Below are 14906 nucleotides of genomic sequence, written 5' to 3'. Positions count from 1 at the left end.
TTTAGTGTTAGGTGTCAAGGCTACCAGGACCACACCGAGACTGTTCTGAAGGGAATCAGAAGAGATTAAAGAAGATACTCTTCTTTCTGGGTCATTTGTTGTTATTCAGTGCTTTGGCCTATGGGAATCCGTCTGGTTCTTAGGGGTGCGTGCCTTTTAGTTTCCCTGGCCAAAGAAAGCGTTTCTCTTAATCTCCGGATTGACTTTGGCTGGGTCTTTCTCAAAGTGCTTACCCAATTTTAACTTTGTAAAACAAGATACTTGCAGTGATTCTGTTCATCCACTGCGTCGTCTACTAGTAGGTGAGCAACTTGAGGGCAGGGGCTGGGTCAGGTTGGCCTCGGTCCCCCAGATGCCTTGACATACGTCTCAGATGTGAGCAAGTGCATGGAACACAAGGGGGGTGATATTTTAAGATACGGCATGCTGCAGAAGTGGCCTGAGCGTATTGTATAAGTGCCCATTCACTGGGGGTCTTTGGCATGCTAGCCTCTGATGGTCACCCAGAACTTGGTGGTATAGAGATCCTGCAGGCCAGCCAGAGTCAAATCCACTTTTTGTTTGTTTGTTTTTTCACGCACTGGCTTTAGTTGTAGGTAAAGCTCCACCATCCACGACGGCGGGCAGCCAGTCTCCCCCCGAAACGCCGGTCCTCACCCGCTCTTCTGCCCAAACTCCCACGGCTGGTGTCACGGCCACCACCAGCACCACATCCACGGTCACGGCCCCGGCCGCCGCTGCCACAGGAAGCCCAGTGAAAAAGCAGAGGCCGCTTTTACCGAAGGAGACTGCCCCAGCCGTGCAGCGGGTCGTGTGGAACTCCTCAAGTAAGTTTCAAACGTCCTCCCAAAAGTGGCACATGCAGAAGATGCAGCGCCAGCAGCAGCAGCAAAACCAGCAGCAAAACCAGCAGCAAAACCAGCAGCCTCAGTCTTCCCAGGGGACGAGATATCAGACCAGACAGGCCGTGAAAGGTACCGAGCCTCCCCTTCTGCTCTCCGTGGCGCCCGGTCCCTTTTTGGCCACATGGACAGGAGAAAAATAATCGTTTTATTTTTTCAGTTCCCCTTGGTTTCCTGGCTACTGTATCCTGGAGGCCTCACACATTCCATTTGGCATTATTTTTAAAAATTGTTTTCCAACTTGCTTTTGTACTTTTCTTTTTTCTTTTTTTCTCATTTTATAAATACATGCATATGTTCTTCTTAGAAAGGGGTGAAGTAGACACATAGACACAAAAATCTGTTGTCTTGATTGATTTGCCATTTCATTCTCCACCCTTTCTCAGAGGTCACTGTTAACCTTAAGATCTTTATTATGCATGTATGCATATATATTTATGTATATATGTGACTTCATAAAAATATTACTTTTTTTTCTTTTTTCTTTTTTAAAACATAAAAATGGTACCATACTTGCTTTTTTCCGCGCCCCACCCCCCCACCCCCCATCAGCATGTTTTGGAGGTCTGTACATATCAGTACATATAGCTCTACCTAATTCTTTTGGACTGCTGCATAGTACTCCACAGTTTATTTAAAGTATTCCCCTACTGATGGACATATAGGTTGCTTCCAGTTTTTTCCTGTTGTAAGCAGTGCTGCAGTGAATACCTTTGTTTAAGTTTCCTTGTGCACATCCATGAACCCCTGGACATTGTTTTGGAAAGAGTACAGTGTGAGAAGTCGGTAGCAAAGGTTACCTTAATAACTAGCGATTAGCCTCACACACAAGAAGAGCCAGCATCAAGAACCAGTTGCTGAAGTGCGGAATCATAGCTTCCGGCAGGAGGCTCCATCTGGAGCTGACGGAAAGCTGAACCATCTGACGGGTACCAGTTGGCCCAGCTCTTGTGAGCACTGATGTAGAATCTTGTTCCCCTGGGAAACCTGCATCGAGATCCTTGAAGGTTGGGCTCCTTGATTGAAACTCTCACATACTGAGTGCACCCTTGTGAGTAGGACTATTAAAAGAGTCACAGCAGGACGTGGGGTTGAAGAGTAGCCAGATCTTGCATTGGCTCCCACTGAAACCCTTCAAAGATTGAGGGGAGGGCGGACTGAAAGACTGGACACGCAGCATTGGAGTACAGCTGGATTGATCTCGCTGTTTGCAGAGTCGTTGGGACAGAACCGAGTCTAGGATATTTCCTGTTGGGGTGACCAGTTCCGGTCTTCTGAATTCATACCCCTTAAGCACAGCGAGCTTTTTCCCCAGGGGAATTTAGGTGCTGACAAGAAGGAGCTCATTGATGGTGTGATTCTTAAATCCCAGATTGTCTTGTCAAACATAAGCAGAGCTGGCCACTAGTTAAAGTAGTAAAGACAGATTTTAATCAGCTGTCTACTATTGCAATAGGGCAAAAAGTCCAGTGTGAACTGACCATGTACGCAGGGGACTGAGCGTTTTTTAAAGGGAGAATTCGGGAATAGGGAGGGGGGTGGGCGGAGGCTCTCAAGAGTCAGAAAGTGAAAATTTACGTAAAGTGGGAAGGGGGTGTTGGTCCATTTGAAACATCTGGGTTTGCCAACTGGTACCTATTGAAGGTAGGCTCCCACCCTCCCACAGAGACTGGGAGATGGGCCCCATCAGTAGGGGTTGGCTGGAATATGCAGTCAGTTCGTTCGGCAGCCTTGCGTTTTATCAGGCAGGGACCTGAAGGGGGCAAGGGTCATCCTAGGGATGCAGCCTTGAGCTGTTAGAAACTATATTAGACTTTATAGACCAAGGTGGAAGCCTCGTTGAGAAAGGGCTCAGAGGAGCCTGGCTAGGGTTTGGCCAAGGAGAGAATCTTTTGTCACTTGAAAGCAGAGAAACTCACAGGGCGTTTGTCAGAGGCTCTGCTGCCCACCACAGTTTCCTACTGGGATGGCCTTCCCGCGGCAGTGGGATGACCAGGACCCTTTGCTTTCCTAGCTGTCCAGCAGAAGGAGATCACGCAGAGCCCGTCCACCTCCACCATCACCCTGGTGACTAGCACCCAGTCGTCGCCCCTGGTCACCAGCTCGGGGTCCACGAGCACCCTTGCCTCTTCAGTAAGCGCAGACCTGCCCATCGCCACCGCCTCAGCCGATGTTGCCGCGGACATCGCCAAGTACACTAGCAAAGTGAGTGCCAGCGGGACGTGGGAGGATCAGCTTCCCAGCAGGAACCACTTGGGTCACGACCTTGCAGGTTTTAGAGGATGCTTGGGAGGGAAGACCCTGCTTTTACTGAAGATCTCTAAGACCAAACTCTTCCATTTGGGGCTGACGTGGGGTGTAAGCAGAGAAATACAGAAAGGACTGATCCTTCCTCTGAGAGGGCTTAGATTCTAAGAGGAAAATGACATAGAATCGAAATTACCCTTCAGCATTCAAGTCACTCATTAGGAACAGATTTTCCTTAAGCTGCTGAAGCAGATGACTGTCCTTCAGTTCAAAACCGACCAAGGGGTTAGTTTGCATTTAGAAGCCGTGTGGGACAAAAGTGACAGAGGCTTAAACACGAGACTTGCAAGGTTCCATGCCTGCACTTAGATCTTTCCAGCAACCAAGGTGGACCGGGGAGGGATGGATTCCCTCCCGGACTCAGGCACACTCTTGGCACATTCCTTGTCCGGCAGTGTGGTGAGCAGGCTTGCCTGCTCTCTGTTCACTCATGGGCACCCTCTCGGTGCAGGCTCTTTCTTCTCTCTCTCTCTCTCTCTCTCTCTCTCTCTCTCTCTCTCTCTCTCTCTCTCTCTCTCTCTTAAAGTTTATTTTATTGAGGTATACTTGATTTACAATGTTGTGTTAATTTCTACTCTATAGCAAAGTGATTCAGTTATACATATATTTATATTCTTTTCCACTATGGTTTATCACAGGATATTGATTATAGTTCCCTGTGCTATACAGTCAAACCTTGTTGTTTATTCTATATATTTATAATAGTTTGCATCTGCTAATCCCAAACTCCAGTCCATTCCTTCCCTGCTCCCTCTCTCTTCTTTTAATTTGCCAAGTGCTTTTACACTTACCGTTGAATTCAGGTGAATAAAAAGCCTGTAGCTCTCGGGCTTCCCTGGCAGTCCAGTGTTTAAGACTCTGCGCTTCCACTGCAGGCTGTGTGGGTTCGCTGCCTCGTTGGAGAGCTAAGATCCCTCATACCGCACCGTGCAGCCAAAAAGTAGGGGGAAAAAAAAAAAAAGAAGAGGCTTCAGCTCTCCTTGTTGTCAAATGAGAGTGCTCTGGAGTGATGTGCAGGTTCATGTCAGTAGACCACCTGGTAGTAAGAATAACCACCAGAAAGGCAGCTCCCTGGGAACAGGGTTTTGTCTGTTCTGCTCATTGCTGGGGCTTAGAACAGTGCCTGGCACACAGCAGATGCTTGATATATAGTGGTCGAATGAAAGCATGTTGCTGCCTAACTACCTCTCATTATTGGGCTTCTTATTATCGTTAACTCTTTTTTAAAAATTATTATTAGTTATCCATTTTATACATATTAGTGTACACATGTCAATCCCAATCTCCCAGTTCATCACACCCCTCCCCTCCCCTGCCCCCCCCACCCCGCTTTCCCCCCTTGGTGTCCATACGTTTGTTCTCTACATCTGTGTCTCAATTTCTGCCCTGCAAACCGGTTCATCTGTACCATTTTTCTAGGTTCCACATACATGCGTTAATATACGACATTTGTTTTTCTCTTTCTGACTTACTTCACTCTGTATGACAGTCTCTAGATCCATCATATCTCTACAAATGACCCTATTTTGTTCCTCTTTATGACTGAGTAATATTCCATTGTACCACATCTTCTTTATCCATTCGTCTGTTGATGGGCATTTAGGTTGCTTCCATGACCTGGCTATTGTAAATAGTGCTGCCATGAACATTGAGGTGCATGTGTCTTTTTGAATTATCGTTTTCTCTGGGTATATGCCTAGTAATGGGATTGCTGGGTCATATGGTAATTCTATTTTTATTTTTTTAAGGAACCCCCATACTGTTTTCCATAGTGGCTGTATCAATTTACATTCCCAGCAACAGTGCAAGAGGGCTCCCTTTTTTCCACACCCTCTCCAGCATTTATTGTTTCTAGATTTTTTGATGATGGCCATTCTGACTGCTGTGAGATGATATCTGATTGTAGTTTTGATTTGCATTTCTCTAATGAGTAAAGATGTTGAGCATCCTTTCATGTGTTTGTTGGCAGTCTGTATATCTTCTGTGGAGAAATGTCTATTTAGGTCTTCTGCCCATTTTTGGATTGGGTTGTTTGTTTTTTTGTTATTGAGCTGCATGAGCTGCTTATAAATTTTGGAGATTAATCCTTTGTCAGTTGCTTCATTTGCAAATATTTTCTCCCATTCTGAGGGTTGTCTTTTGGTCTTGTTTATGGTTTCCTTTGCTGTGCAAAAGCTTTGAAGTTTCATTAGGTCCCATGTGTTTATTTTTGTCTTTATTTCCATTTCTCTAGGAGGTGGGTCAAAAAGGATCTTGCTGTGATTTATGTCATAGAGTATTCTGCCTATGTTTTCCTCTAAGAGTTTGATAGTGTCTGGCCTTACATTTAGGTCTTTAATCCATCTTGAGCTTATTTTTGTGTATGGTGTTAGGGAGTGATCTAATCTCATACTTTTACATGTCCCTGTCCAGTTTTCCCAGCACCACTTATTGAAGAGGCTGTCCTTTCTCCACTGTACATTCCTGCCTCCTTTATCAGAGATAAGGTGACCATATGTGCGTGGGTTTATCTCTGGGCTTTCTATCCTGTTCCATCGATCTATCTTTCTGTTTTTGTGCCAGTACCATACTGTCTTGATTACTGTAGCTTTGTAGTATAGTCTGAAGTCAGGGAGCCTGATTCCCCCAGTTCCGTTTTTTTCTCTCAAGGCCGCTTTGGCTATGTGGGGTCTTCTGTGTCTCCATACAAATTTTAAGACTTTTTGTTCTAGTTCTGTAAAAAATGCCATTGGTAATTTGATAGGGATTGCATGGAATCTGTAGATTGCTTTGGGTAGTATAGTCATTTTCACAATATTGATTCTTCCAATCCAAGAACATGGTGTAGCTCTCCATCTGTTTGTATCATCTTTAATTTCTTTCATCAGTGTCTTATAGTGTTCTGCACTTTTGTCTTTTGTCTCCCTAGGTAGGTTTATTCCTAGGTATTTTATTCTTTTTGTTGCAGTGGTAAATGGGAGTGTTTCCTTAATTTCTCGTACAGGTTTTTCATCATTAGTGTTTAGGAAAGCAAGAGATTTCTGTGCATGAATTTTGTATCCTGCAAATTTACCAAATTCATTGATTAGCTCTAGTAGTTTTCTGGTGGCATCTTTAGAATTCTCTATATATAGTATCATGTCATCTGCAAACAGTGACAGTTTTACTTCTTCTTTTCCAGTTTGTATTCCTTTTATTTCTTTTTCTTCTCTGATTGCCGTGGCTAGGACTTCCAAAACTATGTTGAATAACAGTGGCGAGAGTGGACATCCTTGTCTTGTTCCTGATCTTAGAGGAAATGCTTTCAGTTTTTCACCATTGAGAATGATGTTTGCTATGGGTTTGTCGTATATGGCCTTTATTATGTTGAAGTAGTTTCCCTCTATGCCCACTTTCTGGAGAGTTTTTATCATAAATGGGTGTTGAATTTTGTCCAAAGCTTTCCTGCATATATTGAGATGATCATATGGTTTTTATTCTCCAGTTTGTTAATATGGTGTATCACATTGATTGATTTGCATATATTGAAGAATCCTTGCATCCTTGGGTTAACTCCCACTTGATCATGGTGTATGGTCCTTTTAATGTGTTGTTGGATTCTGTTTGCTAGTATTTTGTTGAGGATTTTTGCATCTATATTCATCAGTGATATTGGTCTGTAATTTTCTTTTTTTGTAGTATCTTTGTCTGATTTTGGTATCAGGGTGATAGTGGCCTCATAGAATGAGTTTGGGAGTGTTCCTTCCTCTGCAATATTTTGGAAGAGTTTGAGAATGATGGGTGTTAGCTCTTCTCTAAATGTTTGATAGAATTCACCTGTGAAGGCATATGGTCCCGGACTTTTGTTTGTTGGAATATTTTTAATTACAGTTTCAATTTCAGTACTTGTAATTGCTCCGTTCATATATTCTATTTCTACCTGGTTCAGTCTTGGAAGGTTATACCTGTGTAAGAATTTGTCCATTTCTTCTAGGTTGTCCATTTTATCGGCATAGAGTTGCTTGTAGTAGTCTCTTAGGATGCTTTGTATTTCTGCGGTGTCTGTTGTAACTTTTCCTTTTTCACTTCTAATTTTATTGATTTGAGTCCTCTCCTTTTTCTTGATCAGTCTGTTTAATGGTTTATTTATCAATTCTGTTTATCTTCTCAAAGAACCAGCTTTTAGTTTTATTGATCTTTGCTATTGTTTTCTTTGTTTCTATTTCATTTATTTCTGATCTGATCTTTATGATTTCTTTCCTTCTGCTAACTTTGGGTTTTGTTTGTTCTTCTTTCTCTAGTTCCTTTAGGTGTAAGGTTAGATTGTTTATTTGAGATTTTTCTTTTTTCTTGAGGTAGGCTTGTATTGCCATAAACTTCCCTCTTAGAACTGCTGTTGCTGAATCCCATAGATTTTGGATCGTTGTGTTTTCATTGTCATTTGTCTCTAGGTATTTTTTCATTTCCTCTTTGATTTCTTCAGTAATCTCTTGGTTATTTGGTAGTGTATTGTTTAGCCTCCATGTGTTTGTGTTTTTTACGTTTTTTTCCCTGTAATTGATTTGTAATCTCATAGCGTTGCGGTCAGAAAAGATGCTTGATAATGATTTAAACTTTCTTAAATTTACTGAGGCTTGATTTGTGACCCAAGATGTGATATGTCCTGGAGAATGTTCCATGTGCACTTGATAAGAAAGTGTCATCTGCTGTTTTTGAATGGAATGTCCTCTAAATATCAATTAAATCTATATGGTCTGTTGTGTCATTTAAAGCTTGTGTTTCCTTAGTAATTTTCTGTTTGGATGATGTGTCCATTGGTGTAAGTGAGGTGTTAAAGTTCCCCACTATTCTGTTACTGTCGATTTCCTCTTTTATAGCTGTTAGCAGTTGCCTTATGTATTGAGGTGCTCCTATGTTGGGTGCATATATATTTATAATTGTTATATCTTCTTCTTGGATTGATCCCGTGATCATTATGTAGTGTCCTTCCTTGTTTCTTGTGACATTCTTTATTTTAAAGTCTGTTTTATCTGATACGAGTATTGCTACTCCAGCTTCCTTTTGATTTCCATTTGCAAGGAGTATCTTTTTCCATCTCCTCACTTTCAGTCTGTTTGTGTCCCTAGGTCTGAAGTGGGTCTCTTGTAGACAGCATATATATGGGTCTTGTTTTTGTACCCATTCAGCAAGCCTGTGTCTTTTGGTTGGAGCATTTAATCCATTCATGTTTAAGGTAATTATCGATGTGTATGTTCCTATTACCATTTTCTTAATTGTTTTGGGTATGTTTTTGTAGGTCCTTTTCTTCTCTTGTGTTTCCCACTTAGAGAAGTTCCTTTAGCATTTGCTGTAGAGCTGGTTTGGTGGTGCTGAATTCTCTTAGCTTTTGCTTGTCTGTAAAGCTTTTGATTTCTCCATCAAATCTGAATGAGATCCTTGCTGGGTAGAGTAATCTTTGTTGTAGGTTCTTCCCTTTCATCACTTTAAGTATATCATGCCACTCCCTTCTGGCTTGTAGAGTTTCTGCTGAGAAATCAGCTGTTAACCTTATGGGAGTTCCCTTGTATGTTATTTGTCATTTTTCCCTTGCTGCTTTCAATAATTTTTCTCTGTCTTTAATTTTTGCCAATTTGATTACTATGTCTCAGTGTGTTTCTCCTTGGGTATATCCTGTATAGGACTCTCTGTGCTTCCTGGACCTGGGTGGCTGTTTCCTTTCCCATGTTAGGGAAGTTTTTGACTGTAATCTCTTCAAATATTTTCTCGGGTCCTTTCTTCTGCAACCCCGTATAATGCGAATGTTGTTACGTTTAATGTTGTCCCAGAGGTCTCTTAGGCTGTCTTCATTTCTTTTCATTCTTTCTTCTTTATTCTGTTACACAGCAATGAATTCCACCATTCTGTCTTCTGGGTCACTTATCCGTTCTTCTGCCTCCGTTATTCTGCTATTGATTCCTTCTAGTGTATTTTTCATTTCAGTTATTGTACTGTTCATCTCTGTTTGTTTGTTCTTTAATTTTTCTAGGTCTTTGTTAAACATTTCCTGCATCTTCTCAATCTTTGCCTCCGTTCTTTTTCCGAGGTCCTGGATCATCTTCACTATCATTATTCTGAATTCTTTTTCTGGAAGGTTGCCTATTTGCACTTCGTTTGGTTGTTTTTCTGTGGTTTTATCTTGTTCCTTCATCTGGTACATAGCCCTCTGCCTTTTCATCTTGTCTATCTTTCTGTGAATGTGGCTTTTGTTCCACAGGCTGCAGGGTTGTAGTTCTTCTTGCTTCTGCTGTCTGCCTTCTGGTGGATGAGGCTATCTAAGAAGCTTGTGCAAGGTTCCTGATGGGAGGAACTGGTGGTGGGTAGAGCTGGCTGTTGCTCTGGTGGGCAGAGCTCAGTAAATCTTTAATCCACTTGTCTGCTGATGGGTGGGGTGGGTTCCCTCCCTGTTGGTTGTTTGACCTGAGGCGACCCAGCACTGGAGTCTACCTGGGCTCTTTGGTGGGGCTAATGGTGGAGTCTGGGAGGGCTCATGCCAAGGAGTACTTCCCAGAACTTCTGCTGCCAATGTCCTTGTCCTCACAGTGAGACACAGCCACCCCCTTCCTCTGTAGGAGACTCTCCAACACCAGCAGGTAGGTCTGGTTCAGTCTCCTATGGGGTCACTGCTCCTTCCTGGGGGTCCCGATGCGCACACTACTTTGTGTGTGCCCTCCAAGACTGGAGTCGCTGTTTCCCCCTGTCCTGTCGAAGTCCTGCAATCAAATCCCACTAGCTTTCAAAGTCTGATTCTCTAGGAATTCCTCCTCCCGTTGCCGGACCCCCAGGTTGGGAAGCCTGACGTGGGGCTCAGAACCTTCACTCCAGTGGGTGGAGTTCTGTGGTATAAGCGTTCTCCAGTTTGTGAGTCACCCACCCAGCAGTTATGGGATTTGATTTTATTGTGATAGCGCCCCTCCTACCGTCTCACTTTGGCTTCTCCTTTGTCTTTGGATGTGGGGTATCTGCTTTGGTGAGTTCCAGTGTTTTCCTATCCTCAGTAACTCTTAATAGTAGCTAATGACAATAATCTAAGAGTATTTAGTAAATTACTAAGTAGGCAATAATAATACTTCACTCTTTAGTAATGAGTAAATTACTAATTAGTTACCAGTGGGTAAACTATTCAAATTGATAGAATGGGTGACAAGAGTTGAGGATAGTTGTTTCTAGACTTCTTGAAGTCTCATGATAGGAGTTGCTTTATTATTGAGTGTGAAAGGTAGAATCTTTTTTTTTTAGTTCTAGATGGCGAGAGTGGTATATATAATTTTCTACTCCTGAATTTCTGTTGGTCATTTTTTAAATTCTATCTAGGTGTATTATCTGTTGCTACATAACAAATCACTACAAAACTTAGGAACTTAAAACCACACACATTTATCTCACAGTCTCTGTGGGTGTTGAGTCCAGGCTTGGCTGGGCTGGGTCCCCTGCTTCAGGACCTCTGCAGGCTGCCTCCAAGGTGTCTGCTAGGGTTGGGATTTCATCTGAAGATGTGACTGGGGAAGGATCCACTTCCAAGCTCACTTAGGTGGTTGTGGGCAGGATTCACTCCCTTGAGGGCTCTTGGACTGGGGGCCTCAGTTCCTGGCTGGCCGTTGGCTGGAGTCTGCCCTCAGTCCCTTTCCCTGTGGCCTGCCCAGCATGGCAGCTTGCTTCATGACAACAAGGGGTAGTGAAAGCTTGCAAGCAAGATGGAAGTCACAGTCTTATGTAGGTGATCACAGAAGTGACGGACTATTACCTCTGCCATATTCCGTGGGTTAGAAGCAGGTCACTGGGCCAGCCCATGCTTGGAGGGGATTACACCAGGGCACGAAGCCCAGAGGGCTGAGGTCACGGGGAGCCTTCTCAGAGTGTCTGTCACACTAGGTAGGATGATACTAGCAGTAGCCAGTGTCTGCATGGCATTTACTCTGGCCCAGACACTGTCCCAAGCACGTGTTATATGTTACTTACTCCATCTTCGTGACAGATTGATGAGGCAGGTACTGTTAGCACACCTATTTTATAGATGAGAACACTGAGACCTGGCAAGGTCACACAGCTTGTCCAGGGTCACATAATCAGTGAATGTCCAAGCTGGCATTGGATGGTAGCCGCCAGGATCTAGTGAGTGTGCTCTTAACCTGGCTTTGAGCTGACTTGTGAATTCACACCAAGCCTGCTGAGCACAGCTGTCCAGTGTCCACAAATTGATTGTTCTTACATGTGGCTTTTTCAAGCAACTCTGCTTCTTGGGGGTAACTTTGTCTCTTATTTAGTATTTCTGCCCCCTTTTGAATAAAACACAAGAATTGTTACAGAGTCCCCAAGTTTCAGAACAGGAAGGATTCAAGTATTAGTTACTTGTTGCCATCCTCAAAGTTTTTGTCTTACCTGTTCATCACCTTGAACTAGTATTGACTTAGTATTTTTATTTAAATTGACTTAACTAGTTGAAATAAAATTAAGTCTAACCTCACCAGATCCTGTTCTTTGTCAAGGCTTGAGGCTTAAGTCCGTCTTCCTCTTGTTAAAAAGAGAGATTATGATGAAAGTGTTAAAGACATAATGGCACCAAACGGATCCTTTCTTCCTAATGTAACCTGTTGTAGGATTGCAAGAAAATTGAAACGGGGTAATTTTAAAAATTACTGATTTAAGAAAATGTCTGGTATTGCCCAAATGGCTTCTTGTTCTGCTTGCAATTGATTTGACTTTTTGTATCACCTTCCATTGATTTGGTCCAAGTTGTCTATTTACAGAAGAGAAAACTGAGGCTGCTTTGCGGCTCTGGCTAGTGGTTTGCACCAAACCAGTGTTCTCAGCTCCTGCAGCCATTTCTTTCTGTTCCATCCCCTGCTGTTGCCCCCTGCACTTTTAGAGCAAAATTGAAGAATGAACTTTTTGACAGACGTTTTCTTTGCAGCTAAGAAAATGAACACAGTGACATACTTTTGTAGCTGATGAACTTTCTTGTGTCTGAGGTGACCCAGAGTTGAAGACCCAGATTTGTGTGTTTTGGCAGAAGGGCTCTTTGTTGGCTTCTTTGCTATATTTGGAAGTTAGAATGAAGATCCGTCCGCAAATTCATGATTTCTTTAAAATGGAATGTAACTATGGCATTAGTAAAGTATTGAATTTCATCCACTTTCTGAAGTTTTCTTGTAAAGCAATTTTGTTTTAATATTTTAAATGGATGTGGGTAAGGAGGCCCATACAGAGTGACTGACCATAAAGCACAGTGGTTTTTTTTTTTTTTTTTTTTTTTTTTTTTTTTTTTTTTTTTGTGGTACGCGGGCCTCTCACTGTTGTGGCCTTTCCTGTTACGGAGCACAGGCTCCGCGGCCATGGCTCACAGGCCCAGCCGCTCCGCGGCATGTGGGATCTTCCCGGACCGGGGCACGAACCTGTGTCCTCTGCATCGGCAGGCGGACTCTCAACCACTGCGCCACCAGGGAAGCCCAAGCAGAAAGTGTTGTTGCTGGCAGTGTCCCCCTGTGGCACCTGCAACAAGCTGGGGGCGGAAATCTCAACAGATACTTTGTTCATTTTCCTCCCATTTTGGGGTGAATTGGGGGTTACTCTTTTGGGGGTTGGGAGCAGTTTTGCAATTACATGTTCACGTGAATTAATTTTTCTGTGAAAATGAGACAAACAGGTATTTCTTTAGGAACCACACTGAATTGTGGTTCAGTACCTGCCCACTCCTCAGCAGGTACTAAACCACAGTCTTCTTGTGGTTTTCTCATTTAATCCTTGTGCATACCCTACAAGGGGGGCACTGTTATTATCCTTGTTTTGTACATGAGGAAACCGAGGCTCAGAGTTGTGGATGGGAAGATGTAATGGTGGGAACAGATCTCGGGCATCAGATGCGAAGGTGCTGTTTTTCCTGCCTTTTTACTGAATTGGAAGAAACTGCAAAGCACAGGGGGTCCTTGGCAGCGGCCAGGGCAGATCTGAGACCTAGTTTCTTCTCCTGTCCCCTCCTCTTCCTCCTGTGATGTGGGAGGTCAGTGGCCAAATGGGAGATAGAAGAGAAACCCACCCTGCAAACACATTCCGTCAGCAGCCACCTGGGTGCCTGCTGTGTGGACGTCAGCTGTTGCCACAGACTTGCTGATGCCTTCAGGGATCAAATAGTTAAAGAAAAGGAAGATGGGAAACAAACTGGAAAGGCAGTGCATGCCCCGACCAAAAGCATTAAAATAGCAAACCAGCTAGATCTGCACAGTGGACCATATTATTCATCCCTAAATAGGAATACGGCACAGACAAATCTTGCAAACTTTCTGCTAAGTCGAAGGCAGTCACAAAGGACCAAATATTATGTGAGTCCATGTATATGGAATAATCTAGATTCGATCTAGAGACAAGAAAGCAGATTTGTGGTTATCAGAGGCTGCGGGGGGTCATGGGGTTATTGGGGGGTGAAGGCTCAGAGCAGAGTTTCTTTCTGGGGTAATGAAGAGGTTCTGAAATTGATTGTGGTCATGGATGTACAACCCCAAATGGACTAAAAGCCATTAAATTGTACATAGTAAATGGGTGAATTGTATGGTATATGAATATCTCAGTAAAATGATAGTTTTTTTAAGGAGAAACAATTTTAAAAAACCAACAGCAGCAAAACAATCTCTCCCTCGAGCCCACTGTGCTGGCCAAACCATCTTGGGGCCAAATTCAGCCTCCCCACTTTAACCTGTGGCTATAAATTAGCTTTATGGCTATGAACTACTCCCATGATGTGGGACAGGGAACTTGTGGGTGATTCCTACCCTGCCTGGTTCATGCCAGGCTCTCAACCTTGGCACTAGGGACATGTGGGGCTGGGTAACTTTGTGGCAGGGGCTGTTCTGAGCACGGTAGGGTGTTTTGAGCATCCCTAGATTCCACCTCCTCGATGCCATCAGCACCCCTCTCCCCCTCCCCCGCCAGCCATGACAACCAAAAATGCTAAGTGTCCCAGGATGGACAAAATCACCCCCAGCGGAGAAACCACTGCTTTATGCAGATAAATTTTAGATGTATGTCATCTAGAAAAAGCCTCAGGGAAGGGATCACCTGAATCATTTCTGTTTTTATCTTTCAGATGATGGATGCAATAAAAGGCACAATGACGGAAATATATAACGACCTTTCTAAAAACACTACTGGAAGCACAATAGCCGAGGTCAGAGATGACACATTCATTCCCTATTTGCTAAGAGTGTTTTATGGGCTGCTGTAGGGGCACCGTGAGGAAGCTTCTCTGGAAATCCCTCTCGGGTCCCGTCTCTGGTCACCAGGCTCGCTCTGCTGATGGGGGTTGGTGGTGAGGGTATTTCTTCACTTTGCTAGGAAGCTGGTGCTCTGGAGACACACCCTGCTCTGTGCAATCACTTCACTTCTGCTCAAACAGCCAAAACCAGAGCTTGAGTTGTTATTCCACTGGTGAGACTGGACAATAGTGCTTTTGACCCCATGTAAAATTGTATCCTTCATCTTCTCCCAAAGTTTGGACTTTTTTATACAAGTGATCCTTGTTGTCCAGGAATGTGTATCCCCAGCCTCCTTAATTTAGGTGATTGCTTAGAGAAGAGCGTGGTTAAAACTTTGAAATGTCCACTTAGGAAGTGACCATTTATTAAAAAAAAAAAAAAAAAGCCTCCCTGAATTTCCCTCCTAGGCTAATTCCCTGCAAGCCAGATGCAAACAGGTCACCATGGGAAATGACAA

General features: G+C 43.4%; 1 protein-coding gene across 14 annotated transcripts in view; it reads left to right on the top strand.

The window, feature by feature from the left end:
* ZMYND8 (zinc finger MYND-type containing 8) overlaps positions 1-14906 on the top strand; it is a gene marked incomplete at its 5' end in the record, with an annotated part of 128678 nt that overhangs the window by 98629 nt on the left and 15143 nt on the right. For 6 of the 14 annotated variants that reach the window (XM_079720310.1, XM_079720316.1, XM_079720323.1 and 3 more), the window contains 3 exons: positions 591-974; positions 2917-3107; positions 14281-14361. In XM_079720310.1, the coding sequence (XP_079576436.1) occupies positions 591-974; positions 2917-3107; positions 14281-14361 (656 nt within the window). The remainder of the gene's footprint in view (positions 1-590; positions 975-2916; positions 3108-14280; positions 14362-14906) is intronic. The other 8 variants (XM_079720314.1, XM_079720312.1, XM_079720322.1 and 5 more) reach the window with 3 other exon arrangements.

This window comes from Hyperoodon ampullatus (assembly GCF_949752795.1).
Source record: "Hyperoodon ampullatus genome assembly, chromosome: 14".
NCBI lineage: Eukaryota > Metazoa > Chordata > Mammalia > Artiodactyla > Ziphiidae > Hyperoodon > Hyperoodon ampullatus.
The sequence above is the reverse complement of the archived record's forward strand: the minus strand, read 5'-3'. Positions and strand labels throughout refer to the sequence as shown.